The following is a 24,382-nucleotide window of genomic DNA, read 5'->3' on the forward strand; positions in this document are numbered from 1 at the left end:
GTTAAACTAACCCTCCTATGGATAACGATTAGAAACTCTAGAAAAGAGCCCTCAAGAGAAGGGACAAACTTGGACCCTGATACATTTCATAAACACATGCATCAAAACAATAAACAAACAAAAAACCTACTCGGAAGGTGGGGCAGAAAGGGGGAACTGATCACAAGGATCCACATATAACCCCCTCCCTGGGGGACGGACAACTGAAAAGTGGGTTGAAGGGAGACGTCAGACAGTGTACGACATGACAAAATAATAATTTATAAATTATCGAGGGTTCATGAGGGAGGGGCGGGTAGGGAGGGGAAAAATGAGGAGCTGATACCAAGGGCTCAAGTAGAAAGCAAAGGTTTTGAGAACAATGAAGGCAATAAATGTACAAATGTGCTTAACACAATGGATGGATGTATGGATTGTGATAAGAGTTGTACGAACCCCCAATAAAATGATTTTTTTTAAAAAAAGGATATAGAGGAAAGAACAAGGAGGCATTTATAGAGGTCTAAATACAGGCATGTATAATGTAAATATATTTATATATGACAATGGGGAAATAGATCTATGTACATATATTTATAGGTTTAGTGTTAAGGAAGCTGATGGACATTGGGCCTCCACTCAAGTACTCCCTCAATGCAAGAACACTTTGTTCTAATAATCCGGCATTCTGAGATGCTCACCTTCCTGACATGATCACTGAAGACAAGTGGGTGCATAAGCAAATGTGGTGATGAAAGCTGATGGTGCCCGGCTATCAAAAGATATAGCGTCCAGGGTCTTAAAGACTTGAAGGTAAACAAGCGGGCATCTAGGTAAGAAGCAACAAAACCCACGTGGAGGAAGCACACCAGCCTGTGTGATCACTAGTGTCAATGGGATTAGGTATCAGGCATCAAAGACCCCAGAACAAAATATCATGTCAATGTGAATTGGGGATGGAGGGCATGGTATGCAGAGGTCAAAAGCCAATCTGCAGGCATTTGGACAACCCCTTACAGAAAGGTCGTGGGGAGAAGACAGGCCAGTCAGGGTGCAGTACAGCCCCGAAGAAACATGCAGGTTTCCTCTAGTTCTTTTATGCTTCCTCCCCCCACTATCGTGACCCTAATTCTACCTTACAAATCTGGGTAGACCAGAGCATGTACATGGGTACAGATAAGAGATGGAAACACAGGGAATACAGGACAGATAAACTCTGAGGGATCAATATTAAGAGTAGCCATACCAGGAGGGGAAAGGGAAGGTGGGGGGAGAAAGGTGGACTGATCAAAATGACCTACATATAACCCCCTCATAGGGGGATGGACAACAGCTACATGGTAAAGGGAGACATTGGACAGTGCAAGACATGGAAAAATAATTAAAATTTATAAATTATCAAGGGTTCACGAGGGAGGGGGGAAAATGAGCAGATACCAAGGGCTCAATTAGAAAGAAAATATTTGGAAAATGATCATGGCAACAAATGTACAAATGTGCCGGACACAATGGATGGATGTATGAATTGTGATGAGTTGCATGAGACCCTAATAAAATTATTTAAAAAACAACAACAAAACCAGTCTCAGCAGAAGACAAATAGGTGGCAGGGACCTGATAAAAGTAAGACACTGGACCAGCAGAAGACTTAACCACAGAGATGGTGGTCTGAAATGTAACCGTCCCACTTAATTCAGAACTTAACATTTACATAAAACATACACACAAAAAACCAGGACCTCACCAAAAGAATCAAAAAGAACCCGCTGATGGGGAATTTTGGGCAACGACATATCAGACAAGGGACTAATCTCCAAATTGGAGAAAACGGCAACAAGCAGAGGCTGTGGCCCAGGAACCACAGGACGGATCAAAGTAGTCAGGCTGAAAACAGAGGCCAAGGCAAGATCATGAGCCACAACAGAGAGCTGCACAATTACGGGACTGTGACAGAGCGACGGCAGGCTTCCTGGTCCGAGGAACACACGCTAAGGAACCGAGTGGCTGAGAGACTGAGGACAAGAGACCTGGCTGCTGGCTGAGGAGGGGTGCTGCTGTGGCCCAGTGACCGTCTTTGCTGTTCACTCACTGCCTTTCAATGGATGCCACCTCTTAGTGGCCCTATGGGGCGGGGTGGAACTAACTGCCTCTGTGTGTCCTAAGCGGCAACTCTTTTCAGGAATAGAAAACCCCATCTTTCTCCACAGCAACTGGTGGTTTTGAGCTGCTGGCCTTGGAGTTAACAGCTCAACATGTAGCCACTATGCCACCAGGGCTCCTCATTCTTACTATTACTGATCCTAAATTGTGGCAACCTGTTAGCTTCCCAAATAAACCCCCTCAATTGTGAAAAAATGGAAAAATAAAACTGCAACATGTCAACAAGAAAAAGATAAAGACCGATAATACCAAATTTAGGTAAAATAAATATTAGATATTTACTCTGGATTCTTAGACTTTAGTAGCTTATTCCAAATGGCTTTTCCAGGTATTGCAGGTATTTTTCAGATGGCAGCATATATTAGTATAGTCTTTCGAAAACAGTTGGCCATTAGTCTACTACAGTTGCAGATATTTCTGCATATTGTAAGACGCAGAAATTCCATTTCATGCCTCTGGAAAAGCTCATGGGTACTTAGCTAGAGATGCTGTGATGGCTAGGCTGTCAACGTGGCTGCACCTGTGGGAAGGTAAAGGTAGAGTCCAACCTTTAAAGCAAGTGGCAACTTCATGACATCTCTGTGGGGATATTTAAAATACACACTGAAAACTGACCTCTCTCTTGCCCCTTTCCTGCCTATTTGCTTGGATCCTGTCCAGCTTCTGAGGCCGGCTGCCTCTATGTGGCTTGCTGACCCTGAGAGCTGCTGGCAGCCTACTATGCTCCGTGTCTTGGATCAACTCAACTCTATCTCCACCAGCCTGTGTGAGCCAGAAAAGCTCTCCAGCTAGCATCAGGCCCATCAACGGGCGCTGTACTCGGCTTGCCTGCACTGTGGCTGTGTGAACGGCATCCTTGATTAAAAAATGAAACTCACCGCCAATGAGTCAATGCCCACTCATAGGGACCCTATAAGCCAGGGGAGAACTGCCCCTGTTAGTTTCTGAGACTGTGACTCTTTATAGGAGTAGAAAGCCCTGTGCTTCTCCCACGGGGTGGCTGGGAGTTTCAAACTACCGATCTTGCAGTTAGCAGCCCAACATATAACCACTATACTAATAGGGCTCCCTGCTTTTTTGGATATGTCTCCTTACATACATATATACGCCGTGGTTTTACTTCTTTAGAAAAGTCCAGTCTGACATGTGTAAAAGAATGTTCTTTGCAGCATTGTTTATAATACCTCAATAATCCAAATCTGTAAACCGTAAATCATATAAATTTACTCAGTAGTAAATAGGTAAATAAATGTGCTGTTAACAAATGACACCCTATACAGTAATTAAAACCAGTGTATTCAATACAAGCAATAGCTTGAATATAAAATACAGCAAATGGCATACATCTATATGAAGCTCAAAAACAAACAAAAGTACCCTCTATTATCTAAAGATGCCCAAATTTTAAGGAAAAATAAAGGAAATGATTATAACAAATATCAACGTTGTGGTTTCCTCATGGGGAAATGAGCCATGTGACTGGGAAGAAGACCACAGGATGCATCTGAGGGGTCTTACAATGTTTACCTTAATGAAAGTTATATGTTTATGACAGGGAATCCAGGATAGATGAACCCCTCAGGACCAGTGGTGAGAGGGGCGATACCAGGAGGGAAGAGAGAAGGGGGACAGGAAGAGGGAACCAATTACAAGGATCTACATATAATCTCCTCCGTAGGGAATGGGCAACAGAAAAGTGGGTGAAGGGAGATGCCGGGCAGTGTAAGATATGATAAAATAATAATTTATAAATTATCAAAGGTTCATGAGGGAGGAGGGAGTGGGGAGGGATTGGGGGTAGTGGGGGCAGAAAAATGAAGAGCTGATTCCAGGAGCCCAAGCAGAAAGTGAGAGTTTTGAGAATGATGAGGGCAATGAATGTGTAAGTGTACTTTAGACAATTGATGTATGTGTGGATTGTGATATGAATTGTATGACCCCCAATAAAATTCTTTAAAATAAATAAATGAATGTTTATGATTAGCTGTTAAACTGCACATACATTTTGTTATACATACTGTTACGGATTGCATTATGTCTCCCAATTTGGCAGGACATGATTCTTGGCATTCTGTAACTACCTTCCATTTCCTGATCTGATGTAATTATCCTATGCATTATAAATCTTAACCTCTATGTCAATGAGGCAAAATCAGTGGTAGTTAATAAGGAAGGATACAATCTACAGGATTCCATTACATCTTCAATTAAACTCTTTTGAGGAAATAAAAGGAATTCAAAAATTGAGCAGAAATCAGAGGAACCTCAATACCACCAAGAGAGAAGGGCCAGGAGTGGAGGTCATCCTTTCGATCCAGGATTCCTAACTGTACTGTGAACCTCCTATGCCATGGGGAGACAGCTGCCAAGACACCTGGAGATCTCGCAAGGACACCAAGCCCACAGACGTTGACAAGAAACAAGAATTTTTTTTTCCTCAGCAGTGACAGAGCATCTCCTAATTCAGACTAAAATGTAAGAGAATAAATGTTTGTGACAGCCATCCACTCGTGGTATTTCTGTTACAGCAACATTAGCCAAGACACACAGAAACACACAAAGAGAATGTGTTGAATTTCCCATCATAATTTTTGCTATTTTTTAGGCAATAATTCTCCCATTACAACTTCTGCAAATTTTCAAAATCAGATATTACTTTTCAAGACAAGCATAGACATTTTCTCAAAGTCATGCATCACATTATATCAGAGATTTAAAACAAAAAACAACTCTAGAGGGTAATTACTATCAGCCTCTTAATCAAACAGAAAGTACAAGGTCCTACAGAGTTAGAAAACCAAAAGGGAAGAATATACTCAATATATCTTAAACTCAGAGAACTCAGGGAAAAATTCAAGCCTCCAATTGCAATATTGAAAGGTTCTATGGGCAAAATATTGAATGATGCAGGAAGCATTCAAAGAAGATGGAAAGAGTACAGAGTCACTGTACCAAAGAAAACTAGTCCACATTCAACCATTTTCGTTGCCACTTCATAACAGTAATTTTGCTAGTTATGAATTGGGCGACCGCTGTGAAAGGGTCGTTCGACCCCCAAAGGGGTCGTGACCCACAGGTTGAGAACTGTTGGCCTAGAGGCAAGGATGGTGAAACTGTCGCATGTACTTTGGACATATTGTCAGGAGACTAGTCCCTACAGAAAGACATCGTTCTTGGTAAAGTAGAAGGGCAGTGAGAAAGAGGAAGGCCCTCAATGAGATGGATTGACACAGTGGCTGCACCAATAGACTTAAGCACGGGAACAATTGTACCAAGGGGCTGAAGAACAGAAACAATTGTGAGGAGGGCACAGGTGCAGGCAGTGTTTCATTCCATTGTGCAGAGGGTTTCAATGGGTTGAAATGGATTCACCAGCACCTAAGAACACTTAATCAAAAGAGTTCATGGAAATTTGGAATTAAAAGACAATGGAATTTCCCCATGAACTTTTGAAAATCTTTTGTATAGTAGCTGAAGATTTACAAAGCCAATCATGGAGTTTTACTTTAACAATTCATATGTATTTTGTTTCATCTATTGCAATTAATTAGTGTACCATTTATCCCACTTCCACCCACATTTCCTGTTTCCTTCTAAACCCTCTGAACTTTTGACCTTGGGTAAATGATGCCCTTTTGACCTAAATAGTTAACTATTCTACCAGATATGAGGCCCAAAGGGCATACTGGGCATTGTCTCCGGTGTTGCACTTGTCTCTATCCAACCAGTAAACATGGTTTTTTATGATTTTGTGTTTGATCCACATTTTCCTCTCATTTTATCCAAGATCTTCTAATGTGATCCTTTTCAGATCAGTGGGCAGTGGTAGGTGGGTACCATTTAATTTTTCTGGTGTCAGGCTTGAGACTGATGTTTGCATGGCCCATTAGTCTACTGGAGTGTTTCGTTCTATTGTAATCACTCTTCTTTCCTCTGGACTGGGAAAGACCAATAGTTGTACAGTAGATGGCTGCTCACAAGATCCCAGTCACTACTTAACCCAAATAGGATATAGAACATGTCTTTTTGTCAGTTGACCTTGGTGTCTCCCAGCACTATAGTCCTGGGCCCCTAGGCCTACCTAGCTTTTGAGTTGCTACTGTCAATTTGATCTAATGCTAATCAAGCTAAACTATTACTTGATATTAATAAGACTTCAGGGGATTATGTTAGAGAATTGTTTCTGGGGTTCATTCAGTCTCCATTATTCCAGAAAGTCTCTAATGCATCATAATTCAAAATTCTGTTCTGCATTCCCTGCCCTACTTTTGCATGGAATGAATTTAAAAGTTATCTCTAAGCATCATGAAAAGTAACAAGACTTAAAGGCAGAAAAAGGACACTTAATTAACATTTTACGTGGAACATTCTGGCTAATTCTTTGGAAAATAAACTGTTGAGGAACAAGACGAAACAGGAAAATCAGAAGAGAGGCTATTGCAGTCATAAGAAAGAGAAATATCAGAGCCTTAAATTAGAGGCCGTAGAAGAGAGAAGAGGGGTATATTTTGAATAACGAGTCTAAAGGATTTACAGAGGAGTGTATTAATCTAAGGAGGAAAAAGATATCCAGGATATTTTCCAGCTTAAGGAGTGAACAGCTGAAACATTATTTACTGAGTTGGGAAAACTGAGAGAGGGATTGGTTGAACAACAGAAACCTTTTTGGTTACAAAGCAGATTATCTCTGCAGGTCCATCTAGATAAGATAGGCTGGAGAAAAAATCTGCAGGAGAACACAATACAACGGGACGGATGGTTCGGATGGTTCGGGGTGGTGGGGGGGACATGGGAGATGGCGAAAGGAAGTAGGTGTTAACAAACCCAGGGGCAAAGGAACAACAAGTGATCTAAAATTGGTAGCAAGGAGGGTGTAAGAGGCCTGATAGGGCTTAATCAAGGGCAATGTAACTGAGAGGAATTACTGAAACCCAAATGATGGCTGAGCATGATAGTGGGACAAGAGGAAAGTAAAAGGAAATAGAGGAAAGAACTAGGAGGCAAAGGGCACTTGTAGAGGTCTAAATACAGGCATGTGCATATGTAAATATATTTATATATGATGGGGAAATAGATCTATGTACATATATTTATAGGTTGAGTATTAAGGTAGCAGTAGGACATTGGGTCTCCACTCAAGTACTCCCTCAATGCAAAAATACTTTGTTCTATTAAACTGGCATTCTATGATGCTCACCTTCCCGACACAATTGCTGGAGACAAAGTGGGTGAACAAGCAAATGTGAAGAAAGCTATCAAAAGATATAGCGTCTGGGGTCTTAAAGGTTTCAAGGCAAATAAGTGGCCATATAGCTCAGAAGCAACAAAGCCCACATGGAAGAAGCACACCAGCCTGCAAGATCACGAGGTGTCGAAGGGATCAGTTATCAGGCATCCTCAGAACAAAAAAATCATATCATTGTGAATGAGGTGGGGAGTGCACAGTGGAGACCCAAATCCCATTTGTAGGCCACTGGCCAACCCCTTAAAGGGTCTCGGGGAGAAGATGAGCCAGTCAGGGTGTGATGTAGCAACGATGAAAATACAACTTTCTAGTTCCTAAATGCTTCCTCCCCACCCACTATCATGATCCCAATTCTACCTTACAAATCTGGCTAGACTAGAGGATGTATACTGATAGAGATAGGAATTGGAAACACAGAGAATCCAGGGCAGATGATCCTTTCAGGACCAGTGGTGTGAGTGGCTATACTGCGAGGGTAGAGGGATGATGGGTTGGAAAGGGGAAACCGATTACAAGGATCTACTATACACTCCTCCCAGGGGTTAGACAACAGAAAAGTGGGTGGAGACATCAGACAGTACAAGATATGACAAAATAATAATTTATAAATTATCAAGGGTTCATGAGGGAGTGGGGAGCAGGAAGGGAGGGGATGAAATGAGGAGCTTATGCCAGGGGCTTAGGTGGAGAGCAAATGTTTTGAGAATGATGAGGGCAATGAATGTACAAATGTGTTTTACACAATTGATGTACGTATGAATTGTGTTGAGATTTGTATGAACCCCTAATAAAATGATTAAAATAAATTAAAAAAATAAAGACATAGCATCTAGGGTATTAAAGGCTTGAAGGAACAAGCAGCCATCTAGCTCAGAAGCAACAAAGTCCACATGGAAGAAGCACACCGGCCTGTGCGATTATGAGGTGTCAATGGGATCTGGTATTAAGCATCAAAGAACAAAAAATCATCATTGTGAATGGAGGAGTGCATGGGGACCTAAAGCCCATCTGTAGGCCACTGGACATGCCCTTACAGGAGAGTTGTGGGAGGAGACGGTCCAGTGAGGGTGCAGTGTAGCAACAATGAAACATACAACTTTCCTCTAATTCTTAAATGCTTCCTCCCCACCCACTATCATGACCCCAATTCTACTTTATAAATCCGGCTATAACAGAGGACGTACACTGTTACAGATAAGAGCTAGAAACACAAGGAATACAGGAGAGATGAATCCCTCAGGACCAGAGGTGAGAGTGGCTATACCAGGAGGGTGGTAGGAAGGTGGGGTAGAAAGGGAGAACCGATCACAAGGATCTACATATAACTACCTCCCTGGGGGACGGACAACAGGAAAGTGGGTGAAGGGAGACATTGAACAGTGTAAGACATGACAAAATAATAATTTATAAATTATCAAGGTTTCATGGGGTGGGTGGCAGGGAGGGAGGGGAAAATGTTTTGAGAATGACGAGGGAAACAAATGTACAAAAGTACTTGGCACAATGGGTGTATATATAGATTGTGATAAGAGTTGTAAGAGCCCCCAATAAAGTGATTTTTAAAAAAATAGATAGATACATACATAAACAGATAAATAAATAAATAAATAAATATGGCACCTATTCCAAGCTGCCCTGGGAGCAGGGTTGTTAAGTATTTAGCTGCTAAGTGAAAGGATGGCACTGCTGGGAGAAAGCGGTAGCAGACTGTAGACATAAAAACGGACTGCCTTGGAAACCCCACAGGGCAGTTCCACTCTATTAGGTAGGGTTGTTAAGAGTCACACTGCCTTGAGGGCACACCACAATAACGAAGGATGCAGTAGAAACCCGGTCAGAAGCTGGGAGCAGGCACAAGTTGCTGGGATAGGAGAGGGATCTGCACAAGGCACTGGAGGACCAGTTTGCTCATCAATGAGCTCCAGTTATTTGTTTTCAAGGTAGAATTTATTTCTACAGTAAAGAAAATGTAGCTGTGACAGTAGAAAATAATACAGAAAATTACTTAAGATATATAACAGGAATTTTAAAGTTAGTTAAGCTCTAGATTTTATAGTCAACTTATAGCCGAAAGACCAATCAGTATACATATTATTAGCTACACCAAGAAAAATACACCTACTTGAAGTTTTCATCGGCAGTTATAGTTCAAAAGCAGGTATTCATACCTACACAAGCACTTTTGAAAATAGAAGTACAAATATTGGGGATACATTTCTTAAAAGGTGGAGTCACTTCACGGATAAATCTATTTCCAAAAGTCACAAAGACTATGTTTTTACTAATCTATCCTAATAGTTAAATAACACACACTTTCTGGATAAAACTAAATATTTTGGTAAAAATGGGCTGTACTCATCTTCTTTCATTATGGTAGTAAGAAAGCTTGTAAATTCATGTATACCCCAAATTTGGTTTCTACCATGTGGGTCTCAAATTCCGCCAGTAAATCCTGCCGAAGAAATACTTAATGAATTTTACCCATTCCATTCCCAAAGTTTTATTTACAATGATAATATAGGCATCACCTGTGTGCAGTACAAAAAAAAAGTGGACGGTGTCTGGACAGCAGAAGACAAAGATCCCCAGGAACCATTACTCGCAGAATAGGGCAATCTTCTCTCGGAAGACTTGTGTCAATGTCAACATAGCAGCACGATATTCACCAGGAACCGCAGAGACAACGGATTGCTCATGTGGCCGGAAGCCACACCTTCTGGCTGCTCACAATGTCACTCAGCTTCCCTTTGATCTTCAGAAAGTGTCTCTTGAACTCCAGTCCATCTCCCTATATTAGGAATAATATTAGAAAATTATGTCAACAAAAGGGAAACAGGATTTCTATAAAATCAAAGATCCTTAGATTACGTTCAGTTACAATTCCCTTCAGGTCCTCTTGTGAAGAACAAAAATTCTGTAGAAGCAACAGCTGCATGAATAATTTTGACTACCACATTGCGCTCAGACAGCAGCAATAAAGTGGCATCCTATCTGTTTCAAGTGCTGTTCCCTCTGTTCCTAAGTCGTTGTCTGCCATGGGCAGTGCCGGTTTGTGAACTGAAAATAAGCTGCACAACTACACTAAACTCTTGCAATAACGTGGAGGGAGGGCGGGGTGGAAAGGGGGAAGCGATCACAAGGATCTGCATATAACCTCCTCCCTGGGGCTGGACAACAGAAAAGGGGGTGAAGGGAGGTATCGAACAGTGTAAGATATGACAAAATAATAATTTATAAATTATCAAGGGTTCATGAGGGAGGGGGGAGCGGGGAGGGGGAAATGCGGAGCTGATGCCAAGGGCTTAACTGAAGAGCAAATGTTTTGAGAATGATGAGGGCAAGGGATGTACAGATGTGCTTTACACAATTGATGAATGTATGGATTGTGATAAAAGTTGTATGAGCCCCCAATAAAATGATTTAAAAAAAATCCTGCCATAAAAGTGGCATCAAGGGTAGATGATGCAGTTACAGTGATGCTGCAGTTGTTGACAGCTCCAAGATCGGACTTTCCACTACTTGACAAGCAAATTTCAAAATAAAAATCTTCTCAGTGTGTGTAACTTTGCTAGATCGTCGAACCGAAAACCCAACTTGAAAAAATGCTGTCCTAGCTGAGAGTGAGGCATGTGTCGCTAGGGAAACGAAGGAGGGTGACGCTTCAGTCTAAGCGCCACTCTTGTTCAGACAACATACTGTGCTCGTGTTGATTGTTAAAATTCACCATATGCCTTAAAACATAATTTGGCACTTTATTTGCGTAAAAATATTGCCACCGTGGCTCCAAAGAAAGTTCGTGACACCAGCAATAAAGCTAAGAGAAAACTGTGAGAACCATAATACAAATAAAGAAACCGTCCCAATATTTGAATCCGGTGGCCATTTGTCTGGTTTGACAGCTAAAGACAACATGGCTAGCTCGTTATTATCAACACTTTTGGGGGGAAAGGGGGAAACAGTGATCAAAGCAGCTAGTGTAGTGAAAGATGTGAAGTTGTTAACCATGAGACAAAAGGCCCATGCCGTCAGAGTGGTTGAAAGCTACTGTCAGTTCGGATAAATGGGAACAACTCAGGGTGATACAATAGCCCAAAGAGTTACATGTGAGAAAGCTTAAGCCTCCATCGTGAGTTAAGGAAACTGATGCGGGGTCAAGTGCTGATGGACAGAAATGTTCAGAGCTGCATATGGTGGGCTGGAGAAACGCGAAAGGACAAGAGGCATGCGCAGTGCGGTGAGGGAGGGGAAGAGGCCATCAAAAATCAAGCTGGTGACTGATGCCTGGAAGGCAAGAGTTGCAAACAAAGGAAGGAAAAGAAGTTGGACAGTGTGGTCTTGTTGACAAACAAAGCTTGAAATCCATGATAATAACAATTAAAAAATGAAGCCAATAAATTTGTGGTGGAGTTTGTGGAGGTTGAATGTGTTGTTCTCAGCAAATGTTCAACCGTGACAAAACTCACAATTTGAGGGGAAATGTCCAGCAGGACCTTTACTCCTAAGAGGAAAAGGCATTGGCAGGCTCGAGCTGAAAGACAGGCTCACACCGCTCTTCTGTAAGACTGCTTGTGGGGATTTTAAAGTGAAGCCCATGTTAGTGTATCATTCCAAAAAGTCACATTTCACAACGCCCCCCAAGAAAACTCACATCTTAAAAAAATGAAAAACAATTTCAGTGTGATATTGAGGGCAAACAGTAATGTGTGCGCGACCTAGCGGTTTTTCATCGAGCGGCATGCGAGGTGTTTGGGTCCAGTGTGAAAGATGCTAGAAGGAGAAAAACTTGCCTAAAGGCATTCCTCTGCGTGGACAATGCTCCTGTGCATTCCAGACTGGGAGGGCAACTTGGATCACAAATGATCCTTTATCTCCGTTAATTCCCCCCCCCCCAATACACCTCCTCTCATCCAGTCCACAGACCAGCAAGTGATTGCGAATTTCAAAAAACTGTCCCCCAAATCACTGTGCCAGCGGTGAAGAAAAGATGCACAAAACCCCAGACAGTGTACCACCAGCAGCCATGGAAGGAGGTTCTCCTTCCGGAAAAATAACATTTCTCCTCCTCCTTCAACTTCTTTCCAGCACCCAGGAAGCTTCCAAGTCAAAGTACAATACCTGTACAATTTTTTTAAAGTTTTATTTATGGTGTTGCGTTTTGATATGTAATGTATTTATTGTGTTTAGACATTTAGGGGGTATTTCTGTAACTCAGTGCTGTTAACTCTGTGTTAAAGTCATGCAAGAAGGAATTTTTAAGTGGGTGGGGTGCGGAAGGAGGGAGGGGAAAAATAAAGATGAAGAGCTGATTCTAAGAGCCCAAGCAGAAAGCAAGTATATGGAGGATGAGGACAACGAATGTGCAAGTGTACTTGACAAAATTGACGTATGTATGGACTGTGATAAGAGTTGTGCGAGCCCCCCAAAAAATGATTTAATTAAATAAAAGACTTTATAAGTGTAATTTTGGGGTCTCAGAACTAATTGCTTGGTTTTCCATTGTTTTTTAAAAGAAAAAATATGTTCAGTTCTTGATCTTTTAGGTGTTTGAACAAAAAGTAGGAATGAATTGAGTTTGACAACCAAGGTCTTGTTGCACAAGAAGAATTTCATTATCCTGGATCTTAACAAGTTAATTTTATAGCAAGCATCTGGACAACCATATAACATTGCAACAAAGACCCAGCAAAAAATGTGACCCACTCCTCCAAACTTCTTTGGAGCCATGTACAAACTCCTAGGTAATAGTGAAAATGCTATTCTGGACTTACATCTAAGAGCTTTTAAGTTACAACTTCAAGAGCAATAATTTCTAGGGAAATAACCAGAAATGTGGTTTAATGAAATCATCAGAAGTTTAGACAAAAATCTACATAAGACAAATTACAGAATTATTTGTAATGAATAAAAGGTCATAGTTATAATATGCAAACATTTTTGACAAACCACAAATGTTTTAATAACTTAAAGAATCTCCATGTTTAAAAAAAATGGGACAGTTCAGAGAAGATGAGAGAGAAAGGAGGAACAGATTACAGAAAGGGGGACCAAGAGCAGAGAAGTGGGTGAAAAGAGATGTCGGACGGTGTAAGAAATGACAAAATAATAATAATTTATAAATTATCAAGGGTTCATGGGGGAGGAGGAAGTGGGAAGAGAGGGGAAAAGTGAAGAGTGAACACCAGGGGCTCAAGCAGAAAGCAAATGTTTTGAGAATGATGAGGGAAACAAATGTACAAATGTGCTTGACACAATGAATGTACGTGTGGATTGTGATAAGAGTTGTATAAGTCCCCAATAAAATGACTAATAAAAGAAAGAATCTCCATACAAATATTTCCACAGACAAAATGCTATGATGAAGATGGATCAAGATTGCACATGTGGTACTTCTAGGAGACAAGACTGATGACTGAGTCTTATTTTCTTTTTTATACTTTCCTAAATTAAAAAAAAAGATTTAAATAATTCTCTAACAATAGTTTTATAACAGCAAAAACGTATTTTATAAATAGTTTCTTATAAATATAAAAATGCATATTAGAAACATACCTTAGAAAGTCGGAAATCTACCAAGATCTTCTCATCCATTTCCACCAAGTTTACTTTGAAAATCAGTTTATTATTTCTCCTGTCAGTTGTTGATACAGTCACCTAAGGCAGTAAAAAGAATTCAGCTGTAAGAGCCCCCAATAAAATGATTTAAAAAACACACCACCCCAGGTCTAGATAAGATAGGTTGGATAAACAATCTGGAGGCAAAAACAACTGGAGTGATGGTTCCGGGGGACATGGGAGAGAGGGGAAGGTGGGGGAAAGGAAGTGGTGTAGACAAACCCAGAGAAAAGGGAACAACAAGTAATACAAAATCAATGGCAAGGAGGGTTTAAGAGGCCTGGTAGGGCTTGATAAAGGGCAATGTAACTGAGAGGAATTACTGAAACCCAAATGAAGGCTGAGCATGACAGTGGGACAAGAGGAAAGTTAAAGGAAATAGAAGAACTAGGAAGCAAAGGGCATTTATAGAGGTCTAACTACAGGCATGTACATACGTAAACATATTTATATATGATGATGGGGAAATAGATCTATGTGCATATATTCATAGGTTGAGTATTAAAGTAGCAGATGGACATTGGGCCTCTACTCAAGTACTCCCTCAATGCAAGAACACTTTGTTGTATTAATTTGGCATTCCGTGATGCTCACCTTCCCAACATGATCACTGAAGATAAAGCGGGTGCATAAGCAAATGTGGTGAAGAAAGCTGATGGTGCCCGGCTACCAAAAGATATAGCATCTGGGGCCTTAAAGACTTGAAGGTAAACTTGAAGGCATCTAGCTCAGAAGCAACAAAGCCCACATGGAAGAAGCACACCAGCCTGTGTGATCATGTGGTGTGGAAGGGATGAGGTATCAGGCATCAAATAACAAAAAATCATATCATTGTGAATGAGGAGGAGTGCGGAGTGGACATGTAGGCCACTGGAAATGCCCTTACAGAAGCGTCATGGGGAGGAGATGAGCCAGTCAGGATGCAGTGTAGCACCGATGAAGCATACAACTCTCCTCTGGTTCCTAAACGCTTCCTCCCCTCCCACTATCATGATCCCAATTCTACCTTACAAATCCGGCTAGACCAGAGCATGTACACTCGTACAGATAGAAACTGGAAACACAGGGAATCCAGGACAGATGATCCCTTCGGGACCAGTAGTGAAAGTGGATACTGGGAGGGTGCAGGGAAGATGGGGTAGAAAGGGGGAACCAATTAGAAGGATCTACATATAACCTCCTCCCTGGGGGACGGATATCAGAAAGGTGGGTGAAGGGAGATGTCGGACAGTGTAAGATATGACAAAATAATAATTTATAAATCATCAAGGGTTCATGAGGGAGGGAAGGGGGAAAATGAGCTGATACCAAGGGCTCAAGCAGAAAGCAAATGTTTTTAAAATAATGACTTCCATTCACTTTCTATTTTTAATAACCATAGTCACACTTCCTTATGATCTAAGCAACATTTATTTTTTCAAATACTTTTATTGGGGACTCTTACATCTCTTATCGGTATCCATACATTCATCCAGTGTGTTGAGAACATTTGCACATATGCTGTCATCATCATTTTCAAAGCATTCTCCTCCCATTTGAACCCCTGATATCAGCTCCCCATTTCTTGGCAACATTTTTATAAGTCTTTTAAATTTCAAGTTTCTGTTACAAATTAAATGAAACACATTCTAATCTTAAAACATGAGTATTCTGATCCTAATAGCTTTTCCTCCAATACATGGGTCTTCAAAAAGTTTATGGAAAAACAGAGTTAAAAGACAATGGCAAGATGTGTTCATTAGCCTACTCCTTCCTGTCTATGGACAGGACGGCACAGAGGAAGCATTGTTAGGTTTCCTCCCCCAGCCCCAGTATTGTCTTGCCTAAGTCCGTCTTCTAAGGAGCCCTAACAGCTGGGGAAACTCTTCATTAGAGGGTTGAACTTTGAAACAACAGATGAGGGTGTGGAGCCATTGTGAGTAACGGAGCATGCTCACTGACTATGTGAACTGAGATCCAGACACTGAGCACTCCAGAGGCTTTGGGTGTGTCACTTACTGTACTATAGAAGAGGTAGAGGCAACGAGAAATGCCAGGCCACAGAGGACTGACTCATGAGAAGATTCTCAAAGAAAGACCGGGTGCCCACTGAACTATGAAAAAGATCTTTTCGTTGGTAACAGCAAAGAAGACTCTGAAGAACACCACCCATGAGATTGCTGTGAGCCATACGGGAAAAATGAAATAACTAAAAAAACGCCTGAGCAAGGCAGTGGCAAGAAGAGGGGCTTTGGTTTTGTAACCTGATGACTCTGATTTCTTAGATAAGACTATTGTTCAGAAATACCATGCTGTGAATGAGCACAACGGTGAGGTAAGGAAACCCTGGCTGAAACAAGAGACGGGCTAAAGATGTTGAAGTGGTTCTACAACTTCGGGGGTGGCCGTGGAGGTGGTTGTCTTTGGGATGACAACTTCAGTCCTGGCGGAAACTTCAATGGGCATGTGATGGCTAAGGTGACAGCTGGGGTAGTGGTCGATACGGAGGCCGTGGGAATGGTTATAATGAATTTAGTAATGATGACAGCAATTTTGGAGGTGGCAGAAGCTACAAGGATTTTGTCATTTCTAAGAATCGAACTTCAAATCCCAGTGAAGGTAAGAAATACTGGAGGCAGAAGAAGTTCTGGCCCTTATGGTAGTAGAGGTTAACTACTTTGCCAAACCTCAAAACCAAGGTAGTTGTAGAGGTGCAAGCAGTAGCAGTAGCTAGGGCAATGACGGAAGATTTTAATGGCTACCAGGAAACAACCCTTAGTGAGAGAGGTGAGCCAGAAGTGACAAGGAAACTACAAGTTGCAACAGATTTGTGCTCTCAGTTAAACAGCGGGGTGTGGTGGCAAGGCCTAGACGCTGCTATGAAGAAGTCATCTTTTAGTTAATACGTGTCTGGGCAACGGAGCTTGAGACTGTGTTTGTGACTAACTGCGTAAAAGATTACTTAGTTTGTTTTGTGGAACAAAGGGGTTTTTATCTAGAGATCTGTGTTATTGCACTTTCCATGATCTCTTTGAAGCTCTGTCGTATTGAAAGTTTTCTCCAGGAAGATATAATAAAAACAAGTAAACTTACCTGATTCATACAACTCTTCTTCCACTGATAGCCCAGCTTTTCACACGTCTCTTTCAGGCAGTGATAAGACTTGTCTGCATCCAATTTGGTAAAGAATCGTGTCATTCTCTTGACCAAACGCTGCCAGGGATTCTACATGTCAAATAGAAGAAAGCCATTCTCACCAAAAATAGTCATAATCAAAGGCAATCCATCTGAAAATTCTTTTGCGATTTTTTTGAGAGTTCTTGTCTGTAAAACGTAAAAAGGGTTGCCCAATAAGAAAGCCTCGAACACCCCATGCCCCAGCAAGGAAACCCTGGCTATTGCCGTGTCTCGAGAACCAAGACCGGGCAGTGCTCTCACCCCACAAGGAAGTCCCTGGCCGTCTCGACACCCAGACAAGGAAGGCGTAGTCCGCACAGACAGTAACGGCCCAGGTTTCCCAGCAGCCAGCAAGGTGCGCCTCGCCAGCCCCAAGACCCAGGAGAGCTGCCCATTTCCCCCTCTTTTTTCTTTTGCTTTTTCCCGCCTCCCTCTAAACTTTTTCCCATTTTCGTTTTCTTTTGTTTTCCTCTCCCTTTTCCTCCCTCCTGCCCCCTTACATTCCTCATCACTCTGTCTGTCTTACTCCTCCTTCTGTTTTGTGGTTTCTATCGTTCCTTTCGGGCATGGTTTCAGAAGCAACTACTTCCACATGGCCCATCAACCTTCCCAACCCCAACAGCTGCACTAAGATGCCATGGAAACATCAGTCAATCTCAGGCCACATGAAAAAAAAAATCAAGAAAACCAGACACAAACAAGTGAACAACAACCACATCCAAAGGAATGTTGTGATGAAGAAAAGGCCCTGGACCAGAAAAAGAATTTAAGATTGACGTTTTCAACAGATGGAGAAAGAGTTCAAAATAACAATGCAAAAAACAGAAACATGAACAAAGGACACATGGGCGAAGGGAGACAGCGCTGTGTAATATATGAAAATAATAATAATTTATCAAGTTGTCACAAGGGTAGGACGGGGAGAGGTATGGGGGAAAGGAGCTGATACCAACCTCACATTTAAAGTAAATGTTTAGAAAGTGATGATGTCAACTATGTACAAATGTGCTTATACAATTGATGTATGGAATGCTTTCAGAGCTGTAACGGCCTCCAATGACTTTGTTAAATAGAAAAGCTAGAAAACTTCCACTAAATGGAAATGTACAGATTAATAATACGTTGGACAGAACTACGAAAGAGCAGAGTAAGAGAACTGAAGAAATGTCAAGTCAACTACAGCTGGAACACAGACCTCTCGCCTCCAGTTACAAGAGTAGCCTAAGAAGAGAACGAAGCCTGAGCGTGCCTGGGGATTCCGCTGGACAGGATCAAGAGGAGTCACACTGGGGTCCCAGACGAGGCGAGAACATTAGCTTCACAGGGAAACCAGGACAAGAAACCTTCCGGACCCACCGTAAAAGAGAAAATAACTATCCAGAAAGACGAATGACCCACAAGTAGGCCAGGCTCTGAAAGGAAAGCACCACGTGTCGTGGTCCAATGCTCACTATCAACAAGGAGAGAATGCTGAGAGCAGCTGGGGAAGGAAAACCAGACACTTATAGAGGGAAAGAAGTAAGAATAAGCAGACAAGGACAGAATGGAAGGACATGTAAAATCCTGAAATTAAAAGTAAAACTGCCAATAAAGAATCTTATACCAGTAAAATTTTCCATCAAATGAGGTTTTTAAAAGTGTGTTTTTTTGAGACAAAGAGAAATTGCATGGATTTGTAAAAGCAAGGCGAGCGTCACAAAAGCACAAAGGGGGATACTACGGCCATAAAATCAACCACAGCAGACAATTCTGACAACAACACATAACCAGGTCGCCATTTGGCTGATTTGGCGGTTGCGGAACACAATAGGCTAAGTTGGTGTTGTGAACATTTTGGGGGGAAAGTGATTAAAGTGGCTAAAGGAACGAAGAGCCATCAACAGGCTGAAAAGGTACTGTCACGTTGGATAAATCAGAAGCAGCTGTAAGGCGCCAGCATCGCTGAGAGAATGGTATGTGAGAAGGCAAAACGCCTCCACGCTGAAGTAAAAGTCCTGGGAAATCTATTTATAAGTGTAATTTTGGGGCCTCAGAACCAATTATTTGGTTTTCCACTATTTCTTATCGGAAAAATATGTTCAGTTCTGAAACTTCGGTGTTCAAACACGAATTTACAAGGAACTGAGTTCAACCACCAAGGTTATCAGTATATAATGCACCATGATCACATGGGATTCATACCAAGCATGCAAGAATAGTTAAAACATTAGAAAAATAATCAATACAATCCACCATACACAAAAAACAAAAGGTAAATACTACATGATCATATCAACAGATACAGAAAGGGTATTTGTCAATATCAAATGCCCATTCCTGATAAAAACGTTGACCAAATGAGGATTAGAAGAGAAATTTCTCAACACAATAAATGCTATATATGCAAAGCCAACAGTCAACATCTTGCTCCATGGGGAAAAACTGAAAGCATTCCTCTAACAAACAGGAGCCAGCAGGATACCCCTTATCCCCACACTTGCTCAACATCGCCCAGAGCTCCTGGACGGACGAAAAAAAGAATGCAAGGCACGCAGATGGGCAAAAAAGTGTAGCTCTCACTTCCTCTGTGAGTTCATATGTAGAAAATCCCCATGACGCAACAGAAAAATTGTTGGAAAAAATCTAGAGCTTCTGCAGCATGGCAGGATGCAGACAAGAATCAAGCAAATCCCTGAATACTAATGAAGAGAGCCCAGAAAAAGGAATCAGGAACACAATACCATTTACAATAGCCACGTTCAAAGATGATATATTTAGGAAGAAACCTAATCAGAAATACAAAAGACTTCTACAAAGAAAACTACAGAACACTTATGAGAAAACAGAAGATCTACATAAATGGAAGAATATTCTGTTTATGAATAAGACTTAACACTGTGAAAGTTTTAATACTGCCCAAAGCAATCTATAAATACAAAGCAATTCTAATCTAGAACCCATCTTCATTTCTCAAAGAAATGAATAATGATTTACTTCAGATAGAGAGGGAATAGACCCAGGATAAGCCAAAAACAAAGTCAGAGGCCTCTCATTCCCTGAAAATAACCAAAAACCTATTACACAGCCACAGTAGTTAAAATAGTCGGCTACCAGTACAACGACCAATGTAACAAGCAGGTTATGGAACCCAGAAATAAATTCAACCGCCTACAAACACTGACTGTTGACAAAGAGCCAAAAACATTAAATATAATAGACATAGTCTCTTTAACAAAATATGCTGGCATAATGGGATTTCTATCCAAAACAGAAGAACAAAACAGGATCCGTACCGCCCCCCCCCCCGCCGTGTGAAAAACAAATTCAAGATGGATCAAAGACCGAAATGTAAATCTCAGAACTCAAAACATCATCAATAATGGGGGCAGACTTAAGTGCCCTATTACGGCCCAGACACACTCAATTATAAATATGGAAACATACACAGTTGACAAAATAGATGACTTAGACGTACTAAAAATAAGACACTGTGTGCATCAAAAGAGCTAATCAAGAGTAAAAAGAGATCCCCTGGTGTGGGGAAATCTTTGACCACACAATGGACAAGGATCTACTCTCTAAAATCTACCGGAAACTATAATATCTCAATAATAAAAGACTAAATAACCCAATTAAGAAGTGGGTGACGAACATGAACACTAAAAATGAACCTTCAAATGGCCAACAAACATATAAAGATAGGCTCACAATCACAAGCCATCTGGGAGAGGCAAATCAAATAAATTATGAGAAAACCACCTTACTCCTACTCTCAGAGTCAAGATCATTAAAACAAAAAAATCACAAATGCTGGAGAGGTGTGCAGAGACTGGAATTCTCATGCACTTTAGTGGGGACATAATTGTGTGCATCCACTTTGGAAAGTGATATGGCGCCACCTCAATAAACTGGGAATAAAAGTTCCACACCATCCAGCAATACATCTACTGGTGTATATATATGGTCAAGAAGAGTTATAACACAAACAGACATACGCACACTTGTGTTCATCATAGCACTGTTCATAATAGCAAGAAGATGGGAGCAACCTAAATGCCCAGCAATAGAAAAATGGGTTAAGAAACCTTGGTACACCCACACATTAGAACACTATGCAGAGACGAATCTACGAGGCACCCTATGGTATGGATGGTCCAGAACCTTATGCTGAGAGAAAGCAGCCAATCCCAAAAGGAGAAAATATTATATAAGACCACAGTTATAGGGGAATCAGAACAACTTCAAGAACCAAGGGAAAGACTTTGGAGTCTGACAAGGAGGAGAGGACAAGGGAGGGAAGATAGAGCAATGGATTACACTGTTGACATGTGTTAACGGGTGAAAGGAAAAATAGTGGTCCACAAGACATAGAAATCAGGGAGGAGTTGAAGGCTAAACTGTGGGATGAGTAGTTTAAATAGGTGAACACAAAGCTGATGATATGAAATATAATTTACATACCTAATTTACAATTAAAATAATAAAGAATTGTTAACACTAAATGTTATGATTTGTAAAACTTATTAAAACTTTGAAACAACAAGAAAGGTTTCCATTATTTATTAAAAAGGTAAATTCCTTTACCTGTGAGGATCCTGGAGTGCCGAGTAACTGACTATTCAGAAGCATATGATCAGGACAAGCAGGCTGCGAAAAACTGATCCCTTGTACCAGTTTATCAATGTTTGAGGGACTGCTGTCCCACAAGGAAAGCCCTGTCCGTGGTTCTGGCTGGGAGCTGGAGTACTTCAGACTTTCTTCACTGAGGCATTAAGATAAGAGGGGGAAACGTTTTCAGTAAAATCTATCATAACTTTCTAGTATCACATTACTATTTTCACAGATATTACATTATTAAGAAAAACTGTGGATGCATATTCTTTCTCATGAAGAACTTTATCAGCAATCATTTTATATCCCTTTTGGTCGTACCTGTTTGCACTAGTTACTGGAGAGAAGTCCAAATTGGATTGAATATGCTTAGAAAATCCACTTGGAGACTCCGATACCCCTCCTGAAGTGACCTGGGGCCTCCGTGTCACTTAGAAAAGATAAATACATACGCCAACATCGTCGGTGAGGAACAGGTGCATTTTTTCATGGTCACTACCCTCACCTGGACATTGCTAGTTAATTCTGTTTCTCTAGTCCATTTATTCTGCCTTACTCCAGAACGAATTATTTTCAAATTTCTACATTCTTTTTTGAATTTTCAAGACCACCTTCCAGTGCCTCATTACTGTTAACATGATACCATCCTCCACTTCATAGACAAAACCAAGTCATTCGATTAAAACTCTCAATTTGCCACCGCCAAATGTGCTGACACACCTGCAACCTTGATCGTCCTTTCCTCCTCAGACACTTAGTATGAACGTTTTTAACCTCTTCCGGTCAAAGACAATGGAAAAATTATAGCAAAAAAGATCTTTTAAAATCAATCATATAATCAAACTATATCTTGCTTAAAATCTAAGAGTCAATGGTCTTAGATTAAACTCAAAATCCTTACTATATCTTACAAGGCCCTCTCCACAACTTTGTCACCCTCCCTCTCCCGCCGTACCTCAAATCCTTCTCTTCCCTTTCTAGTCACTCATCATTCAACACATATTTTACTAAGTGCCTGAAAAATGCCATACACTGTGCTGTCCACCGGTGCTACAATGGTACCACCCACTGTTGTACACTGTACCATACAAATATCACACACAGATCTACAAGATAGATATGGTCCCTGTCAGTTTCCAGAAGCACTCTGTACACGCCAAGATTAGCATGCTGCTTTCTCTGCTCAGAATCAGATCTGTCATTTGCCTTGTCTGGCTAGCTGCCTTTGAAACTTCATCTTGCTGATTTTATGTTATTTCCTCAGGAAAGAAACCTTCTCCGTTCCTTAATACTTGGTCAAACACTTAGCTGTAGTACCTTGGTTTACCCCTTAAGTAGCAATTAAATTGTATTTTACATTGCTGTTTTTTCTATTGTCTATTAAATAGTCCATCGGAAGAGACCACATCTATGCTGCGTTGCTCACTTGTGAAGCTGACTCTACAGTACTATTCTTTCACAGATGAAAAGACTTGGCATTTGAAGGTTACCTTTCTTGAGGGGCTTGTTGTACCATCTGTCTTTTTTTATGTCTGGGACAGTAATCCTCACAGATGGATTTTCAACTAAAATTTTATGTAGCAGGGCTATAAAAAAAATAAGACAACATTTACAAGAGTCATGCAGATTAAACGGGCCCGGTAATGGGAAGGAACAATCCTAGAAAGAGCATCTTGTTTGGTAAAATAGGTCAGCAAACACAGGGAAAGTCTTCAAGGGATGGATTGACACAACCACAACAGTGAGCTCACACATCACAAAGGTGGCGGAGGAACGGACAATGTTTATTTCTGTGAGACACGAGCTTGCCATGAGTCAGTCAACTCAACGCAAGTGAAAACAACGCGATTGTTGCAGAGGGCGCATTTTCTATGGTCCAAATATTATTTCTGGAGAAGAAAATACAGCTACTGTATTACTGCTTTAATATCTTACAGTTCTTCTTTATCGCTGTACATTCTTAGACTATTCCTCACAGCTCTAATTCTCAATTGCGTGCAAATAAGCAGAAAGGTGAACAAGGAAAATGTGTCTCCTACGTGGCAATATTAACAAAGACTACGTTGGCTGGTGGATTCAAAGCACCAACTTTTGGGTTAAGAGTCCAATGCTAACCAAAGTCCACCACATCACCAGATTTCAAAACATTTATGTCAACCTAAAATTATAGTCATGGAAAAATGCTCACAAAGAACACCAAAAACTACATGATAAAATAGAATGTTTTTTGAAAACCACACATATTTATGTATTATGTATATAAGAAGCACATATTTGCATCATTATCAGACAGTCTTCAAGTCATATTAAAATATAAAATTATAGGGATGTTTTCACTTACTTTTTACTTCTAATTTATCCACAAGAAACATGGATTACTTATATGAAGTTTTTAAAAGTTAAAAAGAAAAAACATAGATTAAGAAAAAAATATTCAAAAAGCACTAGACTTCACTTATCCAAGAACTCAGTACTTTTAATCAGTATAATCCACTTACCTAAAGGAGCAGAATCAATTTTTTTCCAAGGGTTTAGGTAAGTTTTTTTTTCTTTCCAATCAAAATATTCCTGACAACTGTCAGTGGGCTGGTCCCATGGCAATTCTATAAAAGAAAGTCCAGTTTTCTGAATGTTCATATC

At 40.8% G+C, this 24,382-nt stretch overlaps 1 protein-coding gene across 1 annotated transcript in view; it reads right to left on the bottom strand.

The window, feature by feature from the left end:
- Positions 1 to 9,158: 9,158 nt before the first annotated feature.
- CHEK1 (checkpoint kinase 1) overlaps positions 9,159 to 24,382 on the bottom strand; it is a 32,377-nt gene continuing 17,153 nt past the window's right edge. The window contains exons 7-13 of the mRNA XM_075564120.1: positions 24,241 to 24,345; positions 23,233 to 23,328; positions 22,064 to 22,172; positions 21,716 to 21,893; positions 17,069 to 17,200; positions 13,934 to 14,035; positions 9,159 to 10,172 (exon numbers count right to left, since the gene is read on the bottom strand). Of these exons, the coding sequence (XP_075420235.1) occupies positions 10,077 to 10,172; positions 13,934 to 14,035; positions 17,069 to 17,200; positions 21,716 to 21,893; positions 22,064 to 22,172; positions 23,233 to 23,328; positions 24,241 to 24,345 (818 nt within the window). The 3' untranslated portion in view covers positions 9,159 to 10,076. The remainder of the gene's footprint in view (positions 10,173 to 13,933; positions 14,036 to 17,068; positions 17,201 to 21,715; positions 21,894 to 22,063; positions 22,173 to 23,232; positions 23,329 to 24,240; positions 24,346 to 24,382) is intronic.

The sequence above is a fragment of the Tenrec ecaudatus genome, chromosome 12 (assembly GCF_050624435.1).
Source record: "Tenrec ecaudatus isolate mTenEca1 chromosome 12, mTenEca1.hap1, whole genome shotgun sequence".
Taxonomy (NCBI): domain Eukaryota; kingdom Metazoa; phylum Chordata; class Mammalia; order Afrosoricida; family Tenrecidae; genus Tenrec; species Tenrec ecaudatus.